Genomic DNA, 25,910 nt, shown 5'->3' on the forward strand with positions numbered 1-25,910 from the left:
TATGGTTAGCTTGTTTAAAGCTAGTAACTGTCACTGTTCTAAAAATCATTTTATTACTGTTACTATTTTAATACTCCTTTCTTTTGCTTACATTGCTTCTTCCAAAACTCAAATTTTGCTCATTTGCGTTTATCTATTAGCCTAGTTCAGGACCTAGTAGATAGTGGATAATAACCAGTGAAACCTCAGACAGTTCGTTTAATATCTTGGCACCAGTTTCATTGACTGAAAATGAGTATGTTGTAGGTGACCCCCTAGGAGACCAATTCTGAAATTGGGGGTGAGGTGACAAGAAGAAAGGGTCACTTTCAAATCATGCCCCCACCCCCATTTCATATAATATGAGATGGTATTGATGGCATAACTTATACATGGTTTGGAAGTAAAGAACAGAAAGGTCAGAATTCTTTTCTGTCCTTTATTGCTTTAAGAATTTGTTACTTCATACTCGTGATCTTTCTGTGTTAATCCACTTCAACTAAACCAAATGACTAATTTTTACAAAATTAAGTCTACTTTGATCTTGTCAAATGCTGAAGATGGGTAACAGCTCCCTAAAATATTGAAACAGATAATTGCAGTAATTATGACTTTTGTTTATTGATTTAGGTTTTTTTCTGGGTTGTATTCAAAATTAATTTTGCCTTTACTGTCAGTGAAAGTGAGGCTGTTCTGACAATTCAAAGAAATACTAAGGACAGTTTTGTTTTTACCCTTTACTCAATAGCTTATGAATACATTAACTTGTGTGTTTGTATGTGGGTATCTTGACGTACAGCACAGCATTTCTTATTTGACTAATACAGACAGTTCACACTTGAGAAAATAAACTTCGTGGTTTCCTTATTTTTTTTAATCTCACTTTATTCCAATAAAAAAAATTTCAGACCATCTATTTTCTCCATTCTTGGCTGTTATTATCTTGACTATAATTGTCTAGTTTCCTTTCTAGCTGATCTATTGCTAGTCTTTATCTGGATGTTATTAAAGACTATAAATGCCCCATAGAGCACCATCGTCTCAGCCAGAATATTTTCAGATTCTCAGCTAAAATGAAATAGAACTGGTGGTTTGGCTGCTAAGTAAGTGGCTCCGATTTGCTGTCAGAATGTGTAACGGGTTCTAAATCCATTATGTTAGTTGTTCCTGTGAGGTAGCTTTTGAAAAAATAGCTTCAGCTGTTCATAGATTGTGGTCCTTGGGCACCAGATAGTGGCTGCTGGAATGTACTGCAGAAAAGCTGAGTGAAGCACTAGGATCTCATAACAGTAGGAAGTCATTTGTAATACCTGTGTCTGATTCCGTTGGATGCACTTAGAAGTTCTAAAGCTTTGCTTTATTATCAGCTTATCCAGGAAGGAATAACATTTTTGCAAAAATGTGCCTTTTGGTGAAAATGTCAATAAGCTATGCCTGAGAAGTTTCCATGGGTAGGATGATTTCAACTTTGAAGGGCCCAAATCACCACACTGTCATTGCCCAGCTTTTTAGAGTCATGCTTCACTCTGAGTTAAGTTTCAGTAGTAGCTGTTTTCAGTTCACAGTTTTAGTGCTTGTACTATATATCAAAGGAATTTATACTTATTCTAAAATATAAACCATGTCAGAATTTAGTGTTTCCTCCTCCTCCCCCACCACCTTTCTCCCCAGCAAAGGTTTCCTGGCATAGAATATGGAAGGAAATATTTTATGTAATCACAAAACTTACAGATCTTTAAATATACTTTGTTCCCCGCTTTGTCCAAATACTGGTGTTTTCTCAAAGCTGTTTCAAAACAAAGTGCCCACTTCTCAGACTCCTGTTAATCCTGTTTAGACTAGTTAGTAAACCTGCAATAGCTATTTCATAAGATTTTTTTCATACTTTAATTGTTTGTTTTCATGTTTGTTTCTTTGTTTTAATAGAATAACATTCCTTGAAGTCAGAAATGATAGTGTCTTTTGGTTTTGAATCTGACATATTCATAGGTCTTTTTAATAAATGTATAAAGGCAGGACTTTGGCTTTGAGCCTGATTAGCCAGAGAATATAATAATATAATGTTCACCCTTCAGTAGTGGAAGAATCTGAAATATAATTTATGGGAAATTGGAAAGACCAGCTCTAAGATCATGAAGTTGTACATTCTAGCTAACTGATACATGTTGTTGAATTTGTGACTTTATTGGTATACAAAATTGCCTTAGAGAAGAATAGGTGTTCTAGATTTTAACCAATCGTGATTCATGAGGCTTAAGTGTTGGAATATTGCTGGGTAAATATGGGTATACAAGGGAACTTCAAAAAGTATATGGAAAAATTGAGTTAAAATATGTTTATTTTGGTGCAAAAATGTTTGAAGTCTATGCATAGTTTATTCAAAATGTACATTGTCCTGAGCTTTTTGAATTCCCCTCATATGCATGGATTTTAAAAAAATTTTTGTACCAGCATAAGCCTATCTTTTAATTCTATTTTCCACTAAGTTTTTGAAGTACCATGGTAGAATTTAAATATTTGCCTGGTGGTACTGAGACGTCTTTATAGTATTTGTATCATGATAATATATTCTATAGGAAAATAGAAAGAAGATGGGAAGAAGTCTGTATTTGCAAACAAGATTTTGAAAAATACTTTGGGCTTATTTTATATTAGAATTGTAACTTTTTCATTTAATCTAAAATTTAATTTCCTAAATGGATACTTATCACTTGTTTTCATATAATGACTTGCTAAGACACTCTGCATAATTACTGCTTTAATGAGATAGCAAACTGAGTTGGTGTATTATAGCTGAATCATCGTCCTGGCTACTCTTTTTATTTATTGAATGAACAAGCACTGTATTATTAAAATTTCTTGCCAGAGAAACTTGCTTGCTAGATTTTTGAACTCCCTAAGAAATGTGTTAAGGGGGGTTTTTAAATTATATTTCCATCTTCAGTCCGATATATTTTTAAAATCCATTGTGAAAAAACAGAATGAGAGAAAATTTACCCATATCAAAATAGTTGAGTATCTTATTCTTAGGGACCCTAGAGTCCTTTTCAAACATATGTTTGAGATTTGTCATTTGTTTCAATTTGTAAGAAAAGTATAGAGATTGCGGCACGTTTGAATATTATTGCCATTTCAGAATATATCCAGTGTTTTGGTTTTGGAGCGCTGCCTCCAAGAGGTTCACAGCATTTGGTACGTAGTTCACGTATTTCCAGTCTACAGACCTTCCCTATCAGGCAAAGGCATCGTGGTTCTAATATTTGCATTTTCTATTGCTATAAAGCTCAACAATGGTAATTAATGTTTTTTCAAAAAAAAAAACTTTTCATATCATTACAAATAAAACTGAGTTTTTTGAAGCCTAGTAATTTGTACCTTTAAAGAGCCACATTATTTTGCTTTTGTCTCAGAATGTATTATGCTTCACAAGTATACTGTGACAGCCTGAATAGGGAAGGGGGGAGGGGACATTGTCTTCAACTGGCATGCTGCTATCAGAGAGAATGTGTTTCTGGACACGAGATTTAGCATTCATTGGTTGTCTGAAGAAAGCTATTTCATCTGAGGATTGGACAAGAAGCTGCGTCAATTTGCTGCCCGTCTCCAAGGCACTGGTGATGCTGCCTTCACAAGCTGGCTAACGTCACGGCTCCATCACCCAGCGGGGTGTGGACTCTCTTTTTCTGTTCTTCTCTATTTAATTCTCTATTTGCTGCCTACTGCATTTCTTAATCTGTCTTCTGCCAAATGCTAACAGCATGATATTTTGCAATCATCTAGGTGAATACAAGAAAGACGAACTCCTAGAAGCTGCTAGGTAAGTGATTCCATTCATTTTAAGTGAGTATAATGCATTTAAGGGAGAAAAAGGGGAGGGCAGGTGGAGGACTAAAAAATTATAACATGTTGTTGTCTTGCTTGGATTTTATGCAGTAATGAAGATAAGACCTTTATTAAATCCCTGAATATTCTGCAAGATTGGTATAGTGATAAAAATCTTTCAATATGGTGCTGATTGTGAGGTTAATTTTCTTTGGAACATTCCGTAAGGTACCTGCAAACCTTAGTTGCCCAGCATTTCAGAAGCTGTTCTTGGAGTGTTTAAATGCTTGTATCTTCATATCCTCTGAAGATTTCTCTAGCAAAGCTTGCGTGAGGGACATAAAGTAAATTTTAAAATCCTTGTTCATGTTTTTTTTGTTCTTGGTCATTTATGATTTAATGCATTAATTCTTAACAGGGTTTTGTGTGTATTTTTTAACTCCAGTGTTTTAGATCATTTTTCAGAATAAAGTTTGTTTGTAATTAAGAAGGTGACTTTGTGCAGATAAATAAAACAAATAAAGAATGTAGAAAGCTACATTATCAAAGCTATACCACTAGATAGTGATTAACATGAATTAATTAGAAATATATTAGATTGAATATTGCAAGAGCTTCATTGTGATCCATGTGAAACAAAGTCAAAGCAGATATATTTTATTTTCCACTGCCTTGTGAAGAAAATCCATATATCTTCATTAGCAGCTCTATAAATTTGTGGAAATTGACTTACTACCTTTTTACAGGAGTGGTAATGAAGAAAAACTAATGGCTTTACTGACTCCTCTCAATGTGAATTGCCACGCAAGCGATGGGCGAAAGGTGAGTTGCTTAGAATATAATCTCTTCGAACAATTTGGATTTGCTTTGCAGTGAAATTTTTTTAACTTGGCATATACATGTATATAAATCCCTTTGTATATTCATGCATATATATGGCTCTATTTTTACTGTCATCTTTTCACTGTAAACGAAATGCTGTTATGTCTGTTATTGGCAGTAGTGACATCCACACAGAGCTGGTGAAGCATGGATCTTAAGTAAGGATTTTCTCTTAAATGTCAGACCCTGAAAGTTGTTTGTTACATAGAACTGCAGCCTTATTGGAACTAAAACTATAATAATATCCATTACTGTCTGTATGATAATGGGAATTGGGAATATTTGTTTATGTCCTACTTTCCAACCTTTGATGGAACATTTACATTTTTGATTTCTCATTAAGCTGAGAAAATGTTGTTAATGATTCTTTTAAATCTGTGTGACCACTTTGCTATTTATTAGATTTATTGGCTACATTGTTAATTAGAGTATCCAAAGTAGGAATAATAAAACAAGAATATTCTGCATTGATACACAGTTGTAAAAAATGTAAGCAAACCTAACATGTACAGCCAGCAGATTCATTATCTGTTTGTTATTCTTGCTGAATGTGATCTGAAATGCAGTCCTTTACAAGTCTTTGGTAATTAACCACGAAGTTTTGTACTGATTTTAACTAAAACACACTGAAAAACAAAGCACTTTGGTTAAAGTTCTTTTTTTTTTTGAAGTGACAGTTAATTTTTTTAGTGGAAAGGGATTAATTTCATAGTTCAAAAACTTGAAATATTTTCAAATGTATGCTGCAAATATTGAGGAAATATTACCTAGTGCTTAATATTTAATGAATGAATTCTCTTGAAAGTATTTATAGTAAAAATATGAGAAATATTATGATGAATTGGTACTCTGTAGAAATAACAAACTATTTTGCTTTTAAAAAATCACTTTTCAGTGAGGTATAATTCTGTAGATCAAAATTGCTCCATTTTCCTTGAGTGCTCCCCTCCCAAATTCATTCTCCCTCATTCTCATAAAATCTAATAATGGTGGCACAAGGAATTGAATCCTTCAGAATACATGCTATTTGTTATTGTGGATGGCTTATATATTATATCACATGACTCAGTAAATATCCAGTTTCTCTGGATAATTTAGGGAAAGACTTCTACTCTCACGGAGGTTAAATTACATATATCCAACAATAAGCTAGCAAAGATTTACTTATTACTATTACTGACTTTTGGGAGGCATTTTGAAATAGTAATTGCTCATTTTTTCCTTCAGTTTTTAAGTTGCTGTATAGGGATTTTAACACTCCTGTGTATTCCTTGAGCTCTAGATCTTGTTCAAATCTTCTGAGTAGACGAAGTGCCTCCTCCACTATGCAGATAAGGGCTTTCGTGTCTCGTAAGTGTGGCTATGTTTCTTAGGCAGAACTCCTTGAGAGCCCACCCTGCTTCAATTTTCCATGGCCATTTCACTGCAGTTTCTGTAAAATTCCTACAGCAGGAGTCAATTTGCATCACAGCCTTACTGTCCCTCCCTTATCCTTGTACAATACTCTGACAGCCCCATTTCTAGTGTAGGAAATTATAATAATTAAGGAGCATGATTGCTGATACTTAGCAAATTATCTCTTTTCCTAGCTTCTTCCCCTACACAGTATATGGAATTCCTTCTTCTTCTCCCCAAAGGAGGACACACTTCCTTTTAGCTGGAGCCAATGTATTGCTCCTCCAGATTCCTATAATTTCTTTTCTCTATTGCTCTATGGCAATTGCCACCGAGTTCTTTAAATGATAATATTAATATTCATACATACATTTTTCTTCTGCTTCTCTGTTAGCTGCCTTTGTATTTTGTACAGGTCCAAACTCCACAGTTTGAATATGGCAGAAGCATGTGATACAGCTCTGTTGTTTTCTGATAAGTGTAATTTTATCATCTGAGTGCAAATATCATCTGTACTTATTGCCATTTCAAAAATTAAATTAGAAGTATACGAGTGGGAGATTTTGTGTTTTCTGTTATCATTACTAGTATAAGAATTATTCTATTTATCCTTGAGTAACTAACACATATGAGAACTCTGTTTTAATGTGTAGAATATTTTTAAGAATGTATCTCAAGCATTAAACTGGAGGATTCCTAACAAGTAAATAATTTTCTAAAATATGCTCTTATACTTTTTAAAAAAATTGGGTTTTGCAAAGCTAAATTAGATGGAAAAGAGAAATTAGGCGTAAGCATTTATTAGGTTTTACTGCTATGAATATAACATAGGAAATCTTTCACAATTGTCCATTTGTATGCAAAGTACAAATCAAATTTCATAATTTAAATTGAATAATATCCATATCTAGATATTATCCTTATTTATGGCATAGAATAATTCTTATTAAATGTACCAATTGCAATAAAGCTACAGGATAGTATATAGGATACTTCATAAGATATAGTTATATAGTATATAGGATGTTAGTGGAGATTGGGACGAGATCTCTTAGTTATAATAGCATCTTATGTTTTCTTGATGTTAAAAGCAAGAAAACAAATCTAGCAAATTTAGCCACTAAATTCCAAGCCTCTTTTTTTTTTTTTTTTAAAGATGTATTTATTTATTTGAAAGGCAGAGTTAAAGAGAGGCAGAGGCTGTGGGAAGGTGGTCTTCCATCTGCTCGTTCACTCCCCAAATGGCTCCAAGGGCAGGAGCTGGGCCAATTCAAAGCCAGGAACCAGGAGCTTCCTCCAGGTCTCCCATGAGGGGGCAGGGACCCAAGGACTTGGGCCATCTTCTACTGCTTTCCCAGGCCATAGCAGAGAGTTGCATCGGAAGTGGAGCAGCTGAGACTCAAACCAGTGCCCATATGGGATGCCGGCACTGCAGCTGGTGGCTTTACCTGTTATACCACAATGCTAGCCCCCCCAAGTCTCTGTCTTAATACATCTTTTCATCTAGAATTAGGGAGTCAGATGATATACTAATTAGAGGATAAGAGTACTTTTTCATGTATATTAGTTAATCAGGTATATAAAGTTTGATAGCCTGAATTTCATTTTTGAATATAATGTACAATCAAATCCTTTTTTGGAGGTTTTCTAAATGACTCTATTTATGTTTAACTGAGCCCACTCCTGTCTTGGTTTTTACTACAATTCCTGGTTTGTAAATTTAAAAAGCCTATGGGAAATGTTAATTTTAAAACATTTTTAGAAAAGAAATGTTCTTTTTACAGTGCTTTTACTAGGTGGAGAGTGATCCTGGAGGTATATGGGAATTTGAGACTTTAGTATTCCTTTTTGATGTCATGCATGTAATTATACCATGAGAATGTAAATTTTCAGTAGTCTCTATGTACTGTGACTTGATGATTATCTAATCAGATAATGTGTGAGTCCTTAATATTTTTATTTCCCCATGACATTTGTTTTTCTAACCTATAGAATTCTGAAAATAATGAAGTATCAATAATGTTTTACATCCATATAGGTTTTTATATAATTGTTGTTATGCTTTCATTTTTGTCAAGAAACAAAATTACAAAAAATTACTTAAAAATCATAATTGACTTTTTTGTTTGTAATTCTAAATTCAGGTAACACTTCATTCTATTTTATAAAATAGAATATGTGCTTTCTGTAAAACAGAATGAGTGTTCCAATGTGCTAAACAGAGGAGGTTAACTGTATAGACAAAAGGTGTGAGAAAGGAAAAAGCAGGTTGGTCATTTCAAAGTTACTTTCTTTGTAAAAGTTAAAAGTAGAGGGGGCTTTCTTATGCTGGGTATAGCTAACCTGCTTGGAGATTTGTCTTATTTTTCACTGTGTTGATATCTCAGAAGTCAGACAAGTAACTTAGTTTTGACTTCATGGCATGGTGCTGCAGCATGAATAACTCCATTTTGAATGAATCTGTTTGACCTAGTATAGGAGCTCAATCAAAAACAATGGCTTTAATGTCTTACACATACATCAGAATTAGAGCTTGGCCACTCTAGAAATTTCATTATTGTCTTTTCCTGAAAAGCAAAAGTAGAAAACATTTTAAAATATTTGTTCTAAATATTTATCCAATTCCATTTATGCTATAATGATTGCTATTTTAGAAACACAGAAGCATAAATATTATTCTTTTATTTCCTGCACATTGTAATTAACCATAATGCTCCACAGTTCCTTATTGGAGTAAAGTACAACCAGAACCTCAAAAGAGGTTGTCACCTTTCTAGAATTCTATTTTATTTTTTTGCTAAAGATTTCTTTTATTTATCTGAAAGGCAGAGTTACAGAGAGAAGGGAAGAGACAGAGATTTTCCATCTGCTGGTTCACTCCCCAGATGGCCATAACAGTTGGGGCTGAGCCATGCCAAAGTCAGGAGCCTGGAACTCCATTTGGGTCTCTCAGGTGGTTGTCAGGGTTCCAAATATTTGAGTCATCTTCTGCTGCCTTCCCAGGCACATTAGCAGGGAGTTGGATCAGAGGTGGAGCAGCTGGGACCCCAACCAGTGCTCCAGATATGGGATATGGGAGCCAGGGTCACAGGCAGTGGCCTAACTCACAGTGCCATGTTACTGGCATTCTAGAATTCTTTATTCTTATATTTTCAAACACAGGTTTCTTGACTTTAAATCTCTGGACTTAAATTCTGGGCTTGTTTGATATTTAAATTTAAGGTGGTAGTATTTCCTTGTTTCTCTGTGTTAATTTTCATGAGGACAGTTTTTTTAAAATAGACAAAAGTAAATATTTGAACTCATCTCAAGCTATCCTAACACCACCCTCAAGAATTCTCTTTGAGCCCTCCCTGTGTTATTCCCCTTTGCAGACTGTCTTTATCCCCTTCTAAAACAAATGTCTAAAGGTATGCCCTCCTTATTCATAAAAAAGTATACAGGATGAAGTTAGGAAGTTCATAGGCCTAAATGAGACTGTTTTATATATCACTGTGTATATCTACATAAATAGTGATATAGATATAGATATATAGTGATATATATGAGATATATATATATATCACCAGATATTGAAAATACTTTGTGCTTTTTTATAAAGTATCCAGTATAATTTCTGATATTTCAAGTTTCTTTCTTTTCTTTTTTTTTTTTTTTTTTTTTTTTTGACAGAGTGGACAGTGAGAGAGAGAGAGAAAGGCCTTCCTTTTCCGTTGGTTTGCGCCCCCAATGGCCTCTGCGGCCAGCACATCGCGCTGATCCGAAGCCAGGAGCCAGGTGCTTCCTCCTGGTCTCCCACACGGGTGCAGGGCCCAAGGACTTGGGCCATCCTCCACTGCCTTCCCGGGCCACAGTAGAGAGCTGGACTGGAAGAGGAGCAACCGGGACAGAATCTGGTGCCCCAACCGGGGCTAGAACCCGGGGTGCCAGCACTGCAGGCAGAGGATTAGCCTATTAAGCTGTAGCGCCAGCCCTCAAGTTTCTTACTGCTTTTATTCATTTGTTCAAACAGCACTCAGTGTCTATTATGTTCTGGTCACTGTGCTACATGTCATGGGAGATAAATAAATATGTGGTTAATGGTAGTGGTTTACAATGAGCTCTAAAATTGATAGAATGGGGGCCAGTGTGTGGCATAGTGGGTAAAACCATCACCTACACCACAGGCATCCCACATGGGTGCTGGTTAGAGTCCCAACTGCTTCACTTGTACCCATGTGGGAGACCCAGATAAAACTCCTGGCTCCTGGCATTGACCTGGCCCATCCTTGGCTGTTATAGCCATTTGGAGAGTGAACCAGTGGATGGAAGATCTCTCTCTCTGTAACTCTGTAGTAGAGAGAGGGGGGGAGAGATTGATCGTCCATCCTCTGGTTCACTCTCCAAATGGCTACAATGACTGGGACTAGCCACAGCGCCGGCCCCAGAAGGAGCTTGTTTTAATTTAAGAATAATTAACTGAAGGGTTTCTTTAAATGTTAGACTTCTACTGTGTAAATGTTTGCTTCCCTAAAATAGTTAATAATGACCAAAGCTCTAGAAACAGAAAGGAGTAAAGTCTGTAAAAACTATTTTTAAATTGAGATCAATCAAAAACAAAGTAGAATTTAGTATATCTCTAATACTGTATGACAAAACTGTGTTATAGATGTGAAATAGCAGTTAGGCTATAAGGACAAGTGTTGAGTTCTGTTCTTGACCCTCCTGCTTTCTAAGTGTGTGTGACTGTGGCTCTGGCATTTTGGACTTACTCTTTCACAAATGGGAGTAGTCATGCCCATCCACAAGGCATTTAAAGGGTTAAGGGAAATAATGTGATCCGTGTGCCCAGTACAGTTGTGGCACAGAGCAGAACCTCAGTAACTACTCCTTTGGTACCATTTTTGAAGCTTATAAATATATTTAAAATAGATACATACTGGGGCCGGCACTGTGGCGTAGCAGGTAAAGCCACCGCCTGCAGTGCCAGCATCCCATATGGGCGCCAGTTTGAGACCCGGCTGCTCCACTTCTGATGCAGCTCTCTGCTATGGCCTGGGAAAGCAGTGGAGGATGGCCTAAGCCCTTGGGCCCCCTACACCTGCATGGGAGACCTGGAGGAAGCTCCTGGCTCCTGGCTTCAGATCAGCACAGCTCCAGCTGTTGCGGCCAGTTGGGGAGTGAACCAGCAGATGGAGGACCTCTCACTGTAACTCTGGCTTTCAAAGTAAAATAAATAAATTTTTTTTTTAAAAAAGTATACATACTTTTGAGTATTCCAACATTCCCTACCTAGCCACTTAAATTGTCTTTATTATCTAAGCGCAGACCTGGGTGGCGTTTGGGTAAAATAAACTGTGGTTGGGGGCCAGCGCCGTGGCGCAGTAGGTTAATTCTCCACCTGAGGTGCCGACATCCCATATGGGCGCCGGTTCTAGTCCCAGCTGCTTCTCTTCCCATCCAGCTCTCTGCTGTGGCCTGGGATAGCAGAAGACGGCCCAAGTCCTTGGGCCCCCGCACCCATGTGGGAGACCTGGAAGAAGCTCCTGGCTCTGGGTTGGCGCAGCTCTGGCCGTTGTGGCCATTTGGGGAGTGAACCAACGGAAGGAAGACCTTTCTCTCTGTCTCTCCCTCTCAATGTCTATAACTCTACATCTCAAATAAATAAAATCTTAAAAAAAAAAAATCTGTGGTTACTGAGTAATCTATAATGCAAATAATTGAATTCTTTTTGAGATTGGCATTCTCCTTTCCCCACCCAATATAGCATACAGTAAAGAAATTTGAATTATCAACTTATAAATTCACAAATGTGTTCTTGAGATATGTATCTATTTTTCAGTACATGCTGACTAAAAATTAATGTTTGGCTGAAAACAAGGCTACCATATTCATTTGAATTGCAAAATGTACATCCCATGAAACACAAGGCAGGTATAGGATTAATTATTTGGGTGTCTGTATTGAAGTTCTTGGGTTGTATACATTTGTCATATTGCAGTACGTAGACTTTCTCCATATCCTTGGTCAGTAGCCCTCTACCTGATATGATTCTTCTCTAAATATCATGCCTGGGCCAGGTTTTGGAAGTCCCTATGTGGTAGATTGTTACTTTGAAGATCTTCTATGAATCATGCCTCTCTTTATTCATGCACGTGTCTAGTTCCCTCCCGCAGTGACTGATTTGCCTGCGACTGCTATGGTGACAAAAATAAGGCAGATGTGGTGCTGTGTCCATTTCAGGACAAGACTCGGAATTAACCTGGCAGCTGTTAGTGTCTTGCTTTTGGAATGTTCCTTCCTGAAACCCAGCTGCTATGCCAGGGAGCAGCCCCAGCAGCCATATGGAGAGGGCCGCGTGGAGGCAAGGGAAGACCTCTAGCCAGTACACCCACCCAAGTAACTTTATCTGTTCAGATATCCCAGACATTCTGGCCTCCTCTCTGTTCCAGTCCAACTTCTCGGTGATAGCAGCCGTTCTCATATCCCAGCTCATACCACAGAGAGCAGAAAAACTGCCAGGCAACTCACCTGTGCTTTGAGGTGGTTTGTAATTGTACTAATAGGTAACTGAAATGTACACCATTAGAAAATCTAACTCCATGCTTATTATCTTCCGGGCAAGAAGCTGAATTACAGAAAATGTGGCTTTTTTTTTTTTTTTTTTTGACAGGCAGAGTTAGTGAGAGAGAGACAGAGAGAAAGGTCTTCCTTCCGTTGGTTCACCCCCAAAATGGCCGCCACGGCCAGCACACTGCACCAATCCGAAGCCAGGAGCCAGGTGCTTCCTCTTTGTCTCCCATGAGGGTTCCCAGGGCCCGAGGACCTGGGCCATCCTCCACTGCCTTCCCGGGCCACAGCAGAGAGCTGGACTGGAAGAGGAGCAACTGGGACAGAACTGGCATCCCAACCAGGACTAGAACCCCGAGTGCCAGCGGCGCTGGCCCTGAATATGGTTCTTTTATAACTACTTGAAAGAATAAGTAAGGGTTTTAAAATATCTCCCCCAGTGTACTTAGGATTTCTTCAGTTATTTTGAATTTGTAACTTACAATCTGAGGAGTTTTTTCCCCCTAAAATTGTAGAAAATAATTTCATGTGCATCTTTTCAGGTTGTGGTATTGTGGGAAAAAAAGCAGGAATTTGAAGCTGGAAGAGCAAATTTTGTTATATTTTTGAGTTCTCAATTTTTTTTAGCCTAACAAAATGAAAGATTTGGGCCATGTGTGCTGTAAAGTACCTTCCAACTCTAGTGTTCCGAGACTGTAACATATTGTGTCCTTTATTTTTCAGCAGTTATTGGTGATTGCCAGTGCTCTGTAGTGGGACTGTGTCAGAGTCTGCAGCATCATCTGGCTAGCCATGGCACCTGGAATCTAGCTCCTGTGCAGACTTTCTGCCCTTTGAGAACGTGTCAGCCATAGCCCAGGGCGCAGGTCATGCTTCCTCTAGCCCCTAGTTTTGTTATCCTCCTCTGTTCTTACCAAAGGGTCATACCATTTTTTTACTTTCCAACTTTCTGGATCATAGTTCAGATGTTGCTTTTGATTACAAGAAGTGAAAATCCATTACGTCTGCATCAGGGAATTCTTCAAGTACTTTGGGTTTAATTATCCATCTAATCAAATCACTTCTTTAGAGTGTGTCTTGGAGAGCAACGCATGTTTTACTGTAACGCAGGAATCCCTTAGAGCAAGTTTTCTTGCCTCCTTGTATTGGGGTGTATTGCAAAATCTCTGTATATCTGTATATATTCATTTTGTAACAACAATGGCTTGAGAATGTCTTTTTATCTTTCATTAGGGAATTGCTTCCACTAACCCCATCTCTCTTTTGTCAAGTGTGACATTTCTACTAGCAAGGGTAATTAGTCCCAGGGCCAGCTAGGCTGTTTTTTTCTTTGAGGAATGAGTTTTTCGCAGAAGGGGACCACAGTGTTAAAGAGCAGGTGATAAAACGTAGTTGCCCATTTCACCTCTGTTTAGTCACCCTCCTCCCACCTTTGGACTCTCCTGCACTCCTATCCAGAAGCCCCTGGGACTTACCACCGAAGGAACTCTGTGATAAAAGCCAGTGTGTCTCCAAAGTCCTCGCACTCTTAACCACATTGAAACCTCCTGAAGCAGAGTTTCCCGATGTTCCAGCTTGCAGTTAACATGGCCCTCTGATAGTACAATGTAGAATGCTTCCCTCCTATGCAGTCTTTAAAAGCTGATTAGTGCAGGGCTGGCGCTGTGGCTCAAGAGGCTAATCCTCCACCTTGCCGTGCCGGCACACCGGGTTCTAGTCCTGGTCGGGGCACCGGATTCTGTCCCGGTTGCCCCTCTTCCAGGCCAGCTCTCTGCTGTGGCCAGGGAGTGCAGTGGAGGATGGCCCAAGTGCTTGGGCCCTGCACCCCATGGGAGACCAGGATAAGTACCTGGCTCCTGCCATCGGATCAGCGCAGTGTGCCGACCACAGCGTGCCGGCTGCGGTGGCCACTGGAGGGTGAACCAACGGCAAAGGAAGACCTTTCTCTCTGTCTCTCTCTCTCTCTCACTGTCCACTCTGCCTGTCAAAAAAAAAAAAAAAAAAAAAGCTGATTACTGCAACTTGTTTTCTCTTTCAAGAATAAGTCATTTGTTTTACATCACTTAGAATCTTTGAAGCTCAGGTACGAAAATCTAAATTCTAAAATAGTAATTACCAAGAGGAATTTATGTGAGGTTTCCATAGTATAAAACATCCGGTTACCATCAGACCAAGAAACCTGTAGTCCATAAAGTATGCCAGCAGTTTCTTGCTAACAGTGAAAAAACTATGTTGCACCCTGAGAGTACCAGGCACCTCCTCCCCTCCCCATGCCATACAGACCCTACGAGAGGATGTCAGAAACTCATTTTCATATGCATATTTCAATTTCTTCTGCTGATCGGATGCTGGAAAAGAGAAACACAGTTGTAGGTCTTGCAGGTCTTGAGGAATCCCCTAGGAATTTCCATAATGACAATGTTAAATTAAAATTGAATTAACTTGGCATTTAGAGCTTTATTCTCACTAAGATCACCCTGTGAATTTCTTCTTTCTTGTCTATTCGTTTCCTTGCCCCTTTTCTCCTCCTAAAGCATATGCTTAGAGATAGCTTTTTATATCTGAACTTGAAAATAAATTTTTAATATTTCAGGCTGTACAAGCACAGAAACCTTGTTTTGTAAGATATTTCATAAATTCTATAACTTTTCAAATGCCCAGGTTCAAATGCCCGTGTTGTTATTTTGGAAGAACATCCTCTCTGAGGCTATAAAATACCACCATTCTCTGTTCATGCAGTCTGTCTAGAATCCAGGGTCATCTTTAGAAGGAGCCTCCCAATACAGCTTTGAAACCAGTGTTGATAACTCTGGCAGGCTCTGCTTAAATACCTTTAAAACAGAAAAAAAAAAGCTCACTGGTTTAGATCAGATCATATCTGAATTCAGGGCCTGATTTTGGATATTAAACTTGAAGAAGGGATACTGACCTACTAAAAGTTACCAGGCAGGTAGTCATTATCCAGTGAGAAGATTTGTGGTGGCTGGGAGGGGCTTAGTTCAAGAAAACCCAACTGACCATTGGTTAGAAATACCTAGAAAAATCCTGCACTGGGAAGCAGGCAAAAGATATTATCTTCTCCAATTTCAATGTTGTTCTTTCTGATCTTGCTGTACCTCCTGATTTTAGGCCCCATTTCTAGGATGCCCATCCAATGGTGTGGTCATATTGTCGTTATTGATAGGGTTAGCTTGGAGTGACCTGTGTGATCAGAGTGCTGAAGTGGTTAGAACCAAGGAGATCCCTTCCTGCTGACAGTAATTCTTCTTGCCACTCAGGCTTCCTAGTCCATTTCTGAGCATCCTGTCTGCTACCTGAGCACTCAGCCGCAGAAAAAGAGGGATGACAGGCTAAGAGTTCTGAATTCAGACAGCTTGAATTTGACCCCTGATTTATTAACTTGCTGTAGTGATATCCCCGTTCCTGTTTCATCATTTGTTATGTAGAAGTTATAATAATTTTCGATTCAGGCAGTTGGTGTAGAAAGTGAACAAGATAGGGCTTGTGTTCTGGTGCAGCAGCTTAAGCTGCTGCCTGGGAATGCTGGTTCAAGTCCTGGCTACTTAGCTTCCAATCCAGCTCCTGCTAATGCTCCTGGGAAAATAGCAGGTGATCCCCTGTAGCCACGTGGGAGAACTGGAATGCGTTGCAGGCTACTGGCTTCAACTTGGCCCAGCCCCCGCCATTGCAGCCATTTGGGGAGTGAATCAATGAATGGAAAATCTCTAGCTCTCCCTCTTGCTGTCACTCTGTGTTTCAGATAAATAAAATAAACCTTTTAAAAAGCAAATAAAACAGAAGAAACATGATAATACACATAATGGACTTAGAACAACACTTAGTACATAGAAAGTACCCAGTAAACCTTGGTTATTTTCAATAAAGACTTGTATTCTGAAGATGTTTAATATCTTCCATGTCATTTTAACCTAAAGATATTTCTGTGAGGAAGACATATTGTTGCCATTCCCCCCATCTCCGCAATGCCCTCCCCATTACAGAGATATGAATTAAGAAAATATTAATACATTAAATTGTTAGGTTATAAGGGTAGTACCATGTTTATGATATGGTCCATTGTGATGAGGTTGTAGCTGTGGTTAGATGTCTTTAGTTCTAGCACTGTGCTTTTGAGAACAATTGACTAAGAAAGAGGCCCAGGACCAGAGGCAAGGACTTGGGATTGAGAAGAGACCGTATTACTATAAGAGGATCTGATAATATGCATTCTGTAGAAAAGACAAACTGGAGAAGACAAGTTGTGAGAAAGATGGGGATAAAATAGCTTTGTTTCATCTCTGCTTTATCATTTTCTCTTCTCCAGAAGTTACTCTATTAAATTCTCTTTGTAGTGGGGCGAGTGCTAAGAAACTTCAAGGAGACTGCTCTTCATTATGCTGCTACTTAAAATATCACTTTAAAAGAACAGGCATCAGCGATCAGATATATTTATTTCAATGGAAGCATGCCATATTGATTCTCTAGTTTTTAATTTGCTTAGATTCTGATCTTAGTATCACTGTCTCAAAGAGCTTCTGAGCTTCTTAGCAGATTAATCAGGTCTCTGTGCCTTGAAGAAATTTAAGAAAGCTCTGACTCTGTCTCTTTTCCTGGGAATTTTGTCTTAATGGCTGACGTAGTATTTTATTTGTAGAAAGGAACACATGTCTATCTTTACCAGGTGACAGATTCAAAGATCTGTGTTTTGAGGAGAGAGAGCAAGAATGGAACAACCCAAATCTCCATCTATAAACAATGGTAAATAATTATGATACAACTATACAGTGGAAATATGTACAGTTGTTACAAAAAATAAGATAGATGTACATAAACTGAAACCAAGAGGGGAAGAGCAGATTGTGGAAGAATATAATATAATCCTATTTGTGTGAACAAAGCAACAACAAAAAGAGGAAAAACAAGTACATTTCTATAAAGGGTATTCAAAAAGTTTGTGGAAAATGTGTATTATCTTTTTTTTTTTTTTTTTTTTTTTGACAGGCAGAGTGGACAGTGAGAGAGAGAGACAGAGAGAAAGGTCTTCCTTTGCCGTTGGTTCACCCTCCAATGGCCGCCGCGGCCAGCGCGCTGCGGCCGGCGCACCGCGCTGATTCGATGGCAGGAGCCAGGAGCCAGGTGCTTTTCCTGGTCTCCCATGGGGTGCAGGGCCCAAGCACCTGGGCCATCCTCCACTGCACTCCCTGGCCACAGCAGAGGGCTGGCCTGGAAGAGGGGCAACCAGGACAGAATCCGGCGCCCCGACCGGGACTAGAACCCGGTGTGCCGGCGCCGCTAGGCGGAGGATTAGCCTATTGAGCCGCGGCGCCGGCCTGTATTATCTTTTAGTTCCTTTTTTCCAAAAAAAATTTTTAAATACCCTCTCATACTTGGAAGACTGTATTAAAAGATACTTGTGCAACTGTAAATACTGATAACTTTAGACAAGGAGCTTGTTGGGCTTTAGGGAGAAATAAAGAAAACCTTCCACTTCCTATTATCTTCTATACAGTTTGAATTGTATATTTTTTTTAATTTTATTTAAGGTATACAAATTTTATGTATTTCCTATATTCTTTGATTAATATTTTCATAATTGAAAAAGGAACTTTATTGGCAAAGGAACGATGAATAAATGTAGTATTCTTATAATCAAGACAAATTGAAACTGGGAAAATACATGCATAGTGCCTCATTTTTGAAGCCAAACTTGAAAAGGCATGTTTTTACTTGTCTAAAAATAGAAATAAGTATTGGAGTTATTAAATAATAATAGCTTTTTATTTAAAGATGCATAAAGTTAAAAATTGCAAAGATGTTATCTGGGACTTGTAAGTTCAGAGAAGTAATACTTGCAAAACTGATTATCCATTGAATAATTTTAAAAGTGAAAGAATAGGGGGCTGGCGCTATGGCGCCAGCATCCCGTATGGGCGCCGGTTCTACTCCCGCCTACTCCTCTTCCAATCCAGCTCTCTGCTATGGCCTGGGATAGCAGTAGAAGAAGGCCCAAGTCCTTGGGCCCCTGCACCCGTGTGGGAGACCCGAAGGAAGCCCCTGGCTCCTGGCTTTGGATCAGTGCAGCTCTAGCCATTGCGGCCATCTACGGAGTGAACTAGCGGATGGAAGACCTCTCTCTCTGTCTCTACCTCTCTCTGTAACTTTGTCTTTCAAATAAATAAAAATAAATATTTTTTTAAAAAAGTGAAAGAATATCCAAATAATGTGTCACCCAATATAGTACTGTATGAAGTACATGGTACAACCTATGAATTGTTTTTTGCCAAAAAGTGTCACATGAAAGAGGAAACTTCCAGTTTACAAGAAATACAGAAGATAAAGCCAAGAGTTAAACAAGCACACAAGAAAGGGAGTAGACAACTGACACTGTTTCTTTCACAAGACAGTACTATAGTGGGGAAAAAAAATGATGATGACAATTAGAGAGACTTAGAGGCACAGTAGCTAAATATATTTACCCAGATTCCAGCAAAACATCTTTTTTTTTTTTTTTTTTTTGACAGGCAGAGTGGACAGTGAGAGAGAGAGACAGAGAGAAAGGTCTTCCTTTGCCGTTGGTTCACCCTCCAATGGCCGCCGCGGCCGGCGCGCTGCGGCCGGCACACCGCGCCGATCCGATGGCAGGAGCCAGGAGCCAGGTGCTTTTCCTGGTCTCCCATGGGGTGCAGGGCCCAAGCACCTGGGCCATCCTCCACTGCACTCCCTGGCCACAGCAGAGGGCTGGCTTGGAAGAGGGACAACCGGGACAGAATCCGGTGCCCCGACCGGGACTAGAACCCGGTGTGCCGGCGCCGCTAGGCGGAGGATTAGCCTAGTGAGCCGCGGCGCCGGCCCAAAACATCTTTAAAATAAGTGTTTTTTGAGACAACGAGGAGATCTGTATTTTGACAAGAGCATTAGATAATAACGTTTTCCTTCTCTTTTGTTAAATACAATTAATATGTTCAAGTTTTGAAAGAAAACACCTACACATTTTAGACACCTGTGGAAGTATGTAGAGGTGAATTGTCAGCATTTTAAATATACTTCAGAAGGAAAATACTTAAGGAAAAAAGAATACAAAAGAGATAACAGAAGCCAGAGTAACAAGGTCTTAATAATGATTATTGACTCTAAGAGATGAGTATTTCAGTATTTTATATTTCTTCAAACCCATTTTTAATAAAGCAGACATGTTCAAATGCTGGCTCAAATACTTGGGGTCCTTGAGGAGACCCAGATGGAGTTGCCGACCTCTGCCTTAGTCCTGGCTCTACCCTAGCTATTGTGGGCATTTGGGGAGTGAATCAATGGATAGAAGATATCTCCCTTCCTCCCTTCTCCCTCCTCCCATAACCCCCCTACTATGTGTGTGTGTATGTGTGTGAGAAAGAGAGAGAGAGAGAGGCTCTGCATTTCACTCTGCCCAAGTACTGGAGCTGTCATCCACTGATTCCCAGGCACATTAACAGGGAGCTGGATTGGAAGTGGAGCAGTCAGGACTTGAACCAGGACTTTGACATTGGCCAAAAAAATGACAAAAGATCAAATTGATAAAAATTTATAAATAAAGTTGCACCCACAGGCTTGTGAATTGTGTATATATTTGTGTGTGTGTGTGTAGGATAAGTTAAAGCTACTTGCAATGTTTTTTACTAGACTGTAAATCTGTCATAAAAAACAAAGATAATTTATTTTTTCTTATAGATTGAATCCAAGAAGAAAGCTTTGAATTCTGGGACTTTCTTCAGTAATCCCTTTTTTTCTATAAACATTTTGTAATATGAAAATATTAGTGATAACATTTCTTTTACATCAGAGTAATATTTAGAAAAAGGTTTTATATTTGCAGTTTTTACACACTTTGCCATTCCACATGTTTGTCTTTTAAAATGTTCCCAGTGGAAACATCTGTTTTTAGAACAAATCTGAAGTTTACAGGCTGGTGATGATTGCTGTCCTGTGTACACTGATGTCTTAAATGTTTGATTCTCACATCTATTAGTTTGCAACCATCATCAAATTATGTAGTAACATGTGTGAGTATTACAAGTGGGTCTGCTTTATTTATTGAAAGCCAAAATTACACTCTGTCAATTATCCAAGCAATTAGAAAATGACTTTTTATCACTGCTGCACCATTTGACAGTTGGGGTGTAAATTTGGCACTGCATGGTAACCAGTGACCGAGCTGAGTTCTGGGCTACATGGTTTGATTGCTTTGCATCGGAGATGGAATTTGATAAATAATGTTGTAAATTTTGGTTTTAGAGTGCGGAAACCTCTTGGCCTTTAGGGGCATAAGCCTGTTCAGACAATCCTTTGTTCTCCATTTGTCTGTACTTTTCTCTGTGCATTCTGCCGTTTCTCAAATGTATTGCATGGATTTTTCCCGATGTTCCTGCTAGTTAGAACATCAGGTTACATGATTAGTATCCACATTAGAACAGTTACTCAGAACGTATCATCCAGCTTGTTCTGCACTCACCCTTCCTGTAGTTCATCCGCTCCCGTGGCTCAGCTACCCCTCCTGAGATGCTGCTACCAGTTTGCTGACACTGTCCTCTGTCTCCTGGGTTAGTAGGATTCTGTTCAGATCTTCCTCCCATAAGATTAACTCTGTCTCTTCAGTTTTATTCTTCCACATAATAACTAAAACAGCCTTTCCGAAACTTCAGTCTTAAGTACTCTTGTGCTTCGAGGCCTTCAGTGGTTTCTCATTGTTCTTAGATCTCCCCCAATCTCATACAGTAAATTTAGCCACTGGATGTTATTTTTTTAGTTTCTCGAGTATACCATTCCCGTAGGCACTTCATGCTACTTGGAAGAAAGCTCTCTTCAAGTCTCAGCTCAGAAAGCAGTTCTTTTGAGAGTCTTCCCTGACCCCTCTCTCTGCTGCTTACTATACAGTGTCTTGGGTTTGCATCTTGTAGACTTCTGTGGCTTCCTGAACTTTCCTGATCACAGTTGTGTTCACACAGACTGTATTACCTGCTTGCTTTAGTTACTTGAGTCCTCGGAAATTATATTTTTGTTTCTTCATCTTTTGTAATTCTGAACAGAAGTTTAGTTTATCTGCACTTCCTTTGAGTGCCCTGTGTGGGAGGGATGAGAAGATCCACAAGGGCTAAGTGTGGAACTTTCCTTGATTACCCTAGTACTTGACTAGATGTCACGTGCGTGGTAGATAATAAAATGTTTGAAGCGAGTAACAGTGATGACCGGATTTATTTTTAACCTAATCTGTCCCAAATTCTGGTCCCATACTTCTGTTCTCGCTCGCTCGCTCTCTCTCCCCCTCTCTCTTTTCCGCCTACCCTTCCTCCACCCCTCCCATCTCCTCCTCTCTGCCCAGAAGTTACTATTAAGGTATCATATAGGCATTTAAAATTCAGTAAACTCGCATCTCAGTCTTTCCACCTGGCATCTCCTCTTTCCTCCTTTCTTTTGTTATTTTTTTCTGTAATTGACATTTCTAAACTGGAAACTATCATATTCCTCACCATTATCAATCAGTTATGAAAGTACTAGCCATTCTGTTTCCTAATAGTTTTTACAACTCAGTCCTTAATCACAACCACTGTATTTCAGGCTTCCCATCGCTTTCTGTCTTGTCACTTTCAGTTATATAGATTTCAGCAGTTTCAAAACTATATATATTGTGTTCTCAGCACAGTGTCAATAAATTTTGACTCTCGAATGACTTTTTAAATCTGGAAACTAGAGTGTTTTTCTTATATTTTTCCCTGCTAAATAAGCTGTTAATATAGGTTCATTCATTTTAGGGACTTTGTTCATTTTCAGGAGTAAAAGAAACAAAAATTATCAACTAGATACAAATAAAATTGTGTGTATGCTATGTCCTGTAAGAGCTGCCTGACTTAATGACCAATCATCCAAAGCAGCCTTTGTCTCTGGGGAAAACTTCCCACCCGCCATGCCATGTCCAGTTCAATCCTGGAAGTGTGCCAATATGAGATCCCAAAGACCGTATTTACCTTTCTTCCTGAAACAGAAAGGAAAATGGACAAAACATGAAACCATAGTTTTCAGACTCTGGACATTGCAAAAAGGGAGCCAATCAGGTCAGCTGTGCAGTTGTTGCAGCTCACAGCCTAGAAAAGAATTTCCAGGCTTTAGTGTAGGGGGGAAAGTTCAGGAAGAACCCTACAGACTCCCTGAGTTAAGGAGACAGAGTTGGGCGTTTGAAGGAAGTTGGTGAGAGTTGTAGGAGCAGGTAAGGGAGATCCATGAAAGGCCCACTGACAGTCTTCAGTCAAGTATGATGATTACGTGTGTGAGGGAACTGCCTGAGACTGATCGAAGACCACCCAGAAGGATAAAGCTCATAATGCCAGGAAATGATTTGTAGTAGTTTCCCTTACCACTAACTGAAGTGGGAACTCTCGTGAATCACTGGGTATCATGGAGAACTCAAAAGGCAATGTCTCAGTAGTAGAGGAAAATCAGTTCCATCAAAACTCTGCTCTGGTCCTGCCTAACAAAACCTAAAACCAAGCTTTGAAAGCAACCTATTACAGTCATGCCTTGCTTAAATGTCTAGGATGGTTTCTGAGAAATGCATCCTTAGTTGATTTCATCACTAGGCAAACTTCATAGAGTAAACTTACACAAATTAAGACCGCCACATCACTAGAGGATTTGATCTTCTGGGACCACCACCATGTATGTAGTCTGTTGTTGACCAGAATATCATGCAATTCCTATAAATATGAGGGAGCAGAAAAGAATATTTGATGATATAAAAGCTCAAGTTTTCCAGACTTAGTGAAAACAGGTCCAAGAAGTTTACCAAGCCTAAGCACAGTAAATAAATAAATAACTTTAGGAAACTATCCAAAAGTTCATCATAATCAAATTTCTTAAAGCCAATGATAAAAGAAAATATTAAAGTATCCAAAGGAAAGAACATGTACGAAGGAACAAAAAGAATAAGGATGGTGGCAGACTTCTAGTCTTGAAACAATGCGAGGGCCGGCGCCGTGGCTCACTTGGTTAATCCTCCACCTGCAATGCCGGCATCCCATATGGGCACTGGGTTCTAGTCCCGGTTGCTCCTCTTCCAGTCCAGTTCTCTGCTGTGGCCCAGGAAGGCAGTGGAGGATGGCCTAAGTGCTTGGGCCCTGCACCCGTGTGGGAGACCAGGAGGAAGCACATGGCTACTGGCTTCAGATCAGCACAGCGCCAGCTGTAGCGGCCATTTGGGAGGTGGCCCAGTGGAAGGAAGACCTTTCTCTCTGTCTGTCTCTCACTGTCTATAACTCTGTCAAATAAAAAAAAAAAAACAACCAATGCGAGCCAGAAGACAGCAGAAAAACTTGTTTGAAATATTAAAGAAAAAGAAAAGAGTTAACTTAAACTTCATTATCAGCAAAAATATCTTTGTAAAAGGCAAAATAACAGTTCTGAAAATACCTTAATACTCTCTGGCAGTATCATTTGCAAGGACATTTGACATGTATCTGAAAGCAGAAACTTGGCTGGGCTTGTCATTAGATAGTACAAAAAATTTAATTGTTCAGCATTTTGTATCTTGAAAATGTGGGGCTAGCATCGTGGCAGAGCTGATAAAGCCATCGCCTGTGATGCCCAGAATCCCATATGGGTGCTGATTTGAGTCCCAGCTACTCCACTTCCAGTCCATCTCTCTGCTCATGTGCCTGGGAAAGCTGCAGAAGATCACCCGTGTGCTTGGGCCCCGGCAACCCAGGTGGGAGACCTGGAAGAAGCTCTTGGCTCCTAGCTACAGACCAGTTCAGCTCTGGCCATTGTGGCCTTTTGGGGAGAAGATGTCTCTCTGTTTGTCTCTCCCTCACTCTCTCTGTAAACTCTGCCTTTCAAATAAAAATTTTTAAAGATTTATCTGTTTATTTGAAAGAGTTACACAAAGAGAACAGGAGAGGCAGAGAGAGAGAGAGAGGTCTTCCACTGGGTGGTTCACTCCCTAGATGGCTATAACGGCCAGAGCTGTACCAATCTGGAGCCAGGAGCCAAGAGCTTCTTCCTGGTCTCGCACGTGGCTGCAGGGGCCCAAGGAGTTGGGCCATCTTCCACTGCTTTCCCAGGCCATAGCAGAGAGTTGGATTGGAGGTAGAGCAGCCGGGACTCAAACCAGCACCCATATGGGATGCCAGCACTGCAGGTGGCAGCTTTACCTGCTACTCCACAGCACCGGCCCCTCAAATAAATTTTTAAAAAAGAATTTGCATAGACAGAAAACTTTAGTTTTTGCAATAGCTGACGTGAGTGACTTCGTTATATATACAAAAACTGAAACATACAGGTAGTGTGACTTTCACAGAATTTCCCAAGATTTGGGACCATAATCAGGTTTTCTGACTTTCCTCTTCAGAATTCTTCTAATCTACACATGGTCTTTTGATTAATAGCTGCGTATTGCTCAAAAGGTTTTTTAAACAGTCAAAAATGTGTGTGTGTGTGTATTTAAAGTGTACGGAGTGCTTTGAAAGTGGTAACAGGTAGTGTAATATGTATTATGTTTTTAATTTAGAATGTATGAAGAAAATAAGTGGAAAAATCTTAGTAAGGCCCAAATAGAAGACAAGGAAAATGAAAGAGAAGACATTAAAGTATATTAGAGTTTGCACGAAAACCTGTTGTATTTTAACAGGGCCACATTGGAAAATTGCTTTGGTTGCAGAGAAGTTTTTAATTAACATGATGTTATTTCTGATTTTTTAAAAAACTGAGGGGAATTTTGATTACTTTAATTGGATTAAATTTTAGCCGAATGTTTCAAATTAAAATGTGGCAGAAATTAGTTGAGAAGAAACTACATTTTCTCCTGTGTTTATGATGGGTGTGGGGGGTACATACAATAGAAGAATTAAATTCTCTGTTGGAATGTAGTTTTGACCCATTACTAGCAGCCATATGGAATGAATAAGCTTCATTTTTTTTTGTTTCCACTCACATTTCTTCAAATAGTTCTTTAGGGATGCTTTTTGATCTTTCTTGTTAAAGACATTTTGCAAGCTATGTCTTTAAAGATTTATGATAGAATTGCGATTTAAATGTTAGAATGTGAAAGGACAGGATATAAGCAGGATACAGAGAAGTATTTCCAGTTGTAGAGAATGTGTGCCCTGGCATGTCTTGTCAAAACAATGAGGATGGTTTATTTTGGAAAGAAATCAGAAATAATGTAGGGGAGATAGGATAGGGTTTGATTACTGAAGATCTTGAAAAACAAGTAGGGAAATGTGTGATGTCTTTGTTTCATGTCGCTATAACAAAATGCCCAG

At 39.1% G+C, this 25,910-nt stretch overlaps 1 protein-coding gene across 2 annotated transcripts in view; it reads left to right on the forward strand.

Annotated features, from left to right (window-relative positions):
• TNKS (tankyrase) overlaps positions 1 to 25,910 on the forward strand; it is a 213,458-nt gene that overhangs the window by 113,623 nt on the left and 73,925 nt on the right. For both annotated transcript variants that reach the window (XM_008274070.5, XM_089327292.1), the window contains exons 4-5: positions 3,760 to 3,796; positions 4,548 to 4,623. In XM_008274070.5, the coding sequence (XP_008272292.3) occupies positions 3,760 to 3,796; positions 4,548 to 4,623 (113 nt within the window). The remainder of the gene's footprint in view (positions 1 to 3,759; positions 3,797 to 4,547; positions 4,624 to 25,910) is intronic.

Source organism: Oryctolagus cuniculus, chromosome 2, assembly GCF_051225735.1.
Source record: "Oryctolagus cuniculus isolate XC-2025 breed Fujian yellow rabbit chromosome 2, ASM5122573v1, whole genome shotgun sequence".
Taxonomy (NCBI): Eukaryota; Metazoa; Chordata; class Mammalia; order Lagomorpha; family Leporidae; genus Oryctolagus; species Oryctolagus cuniculus.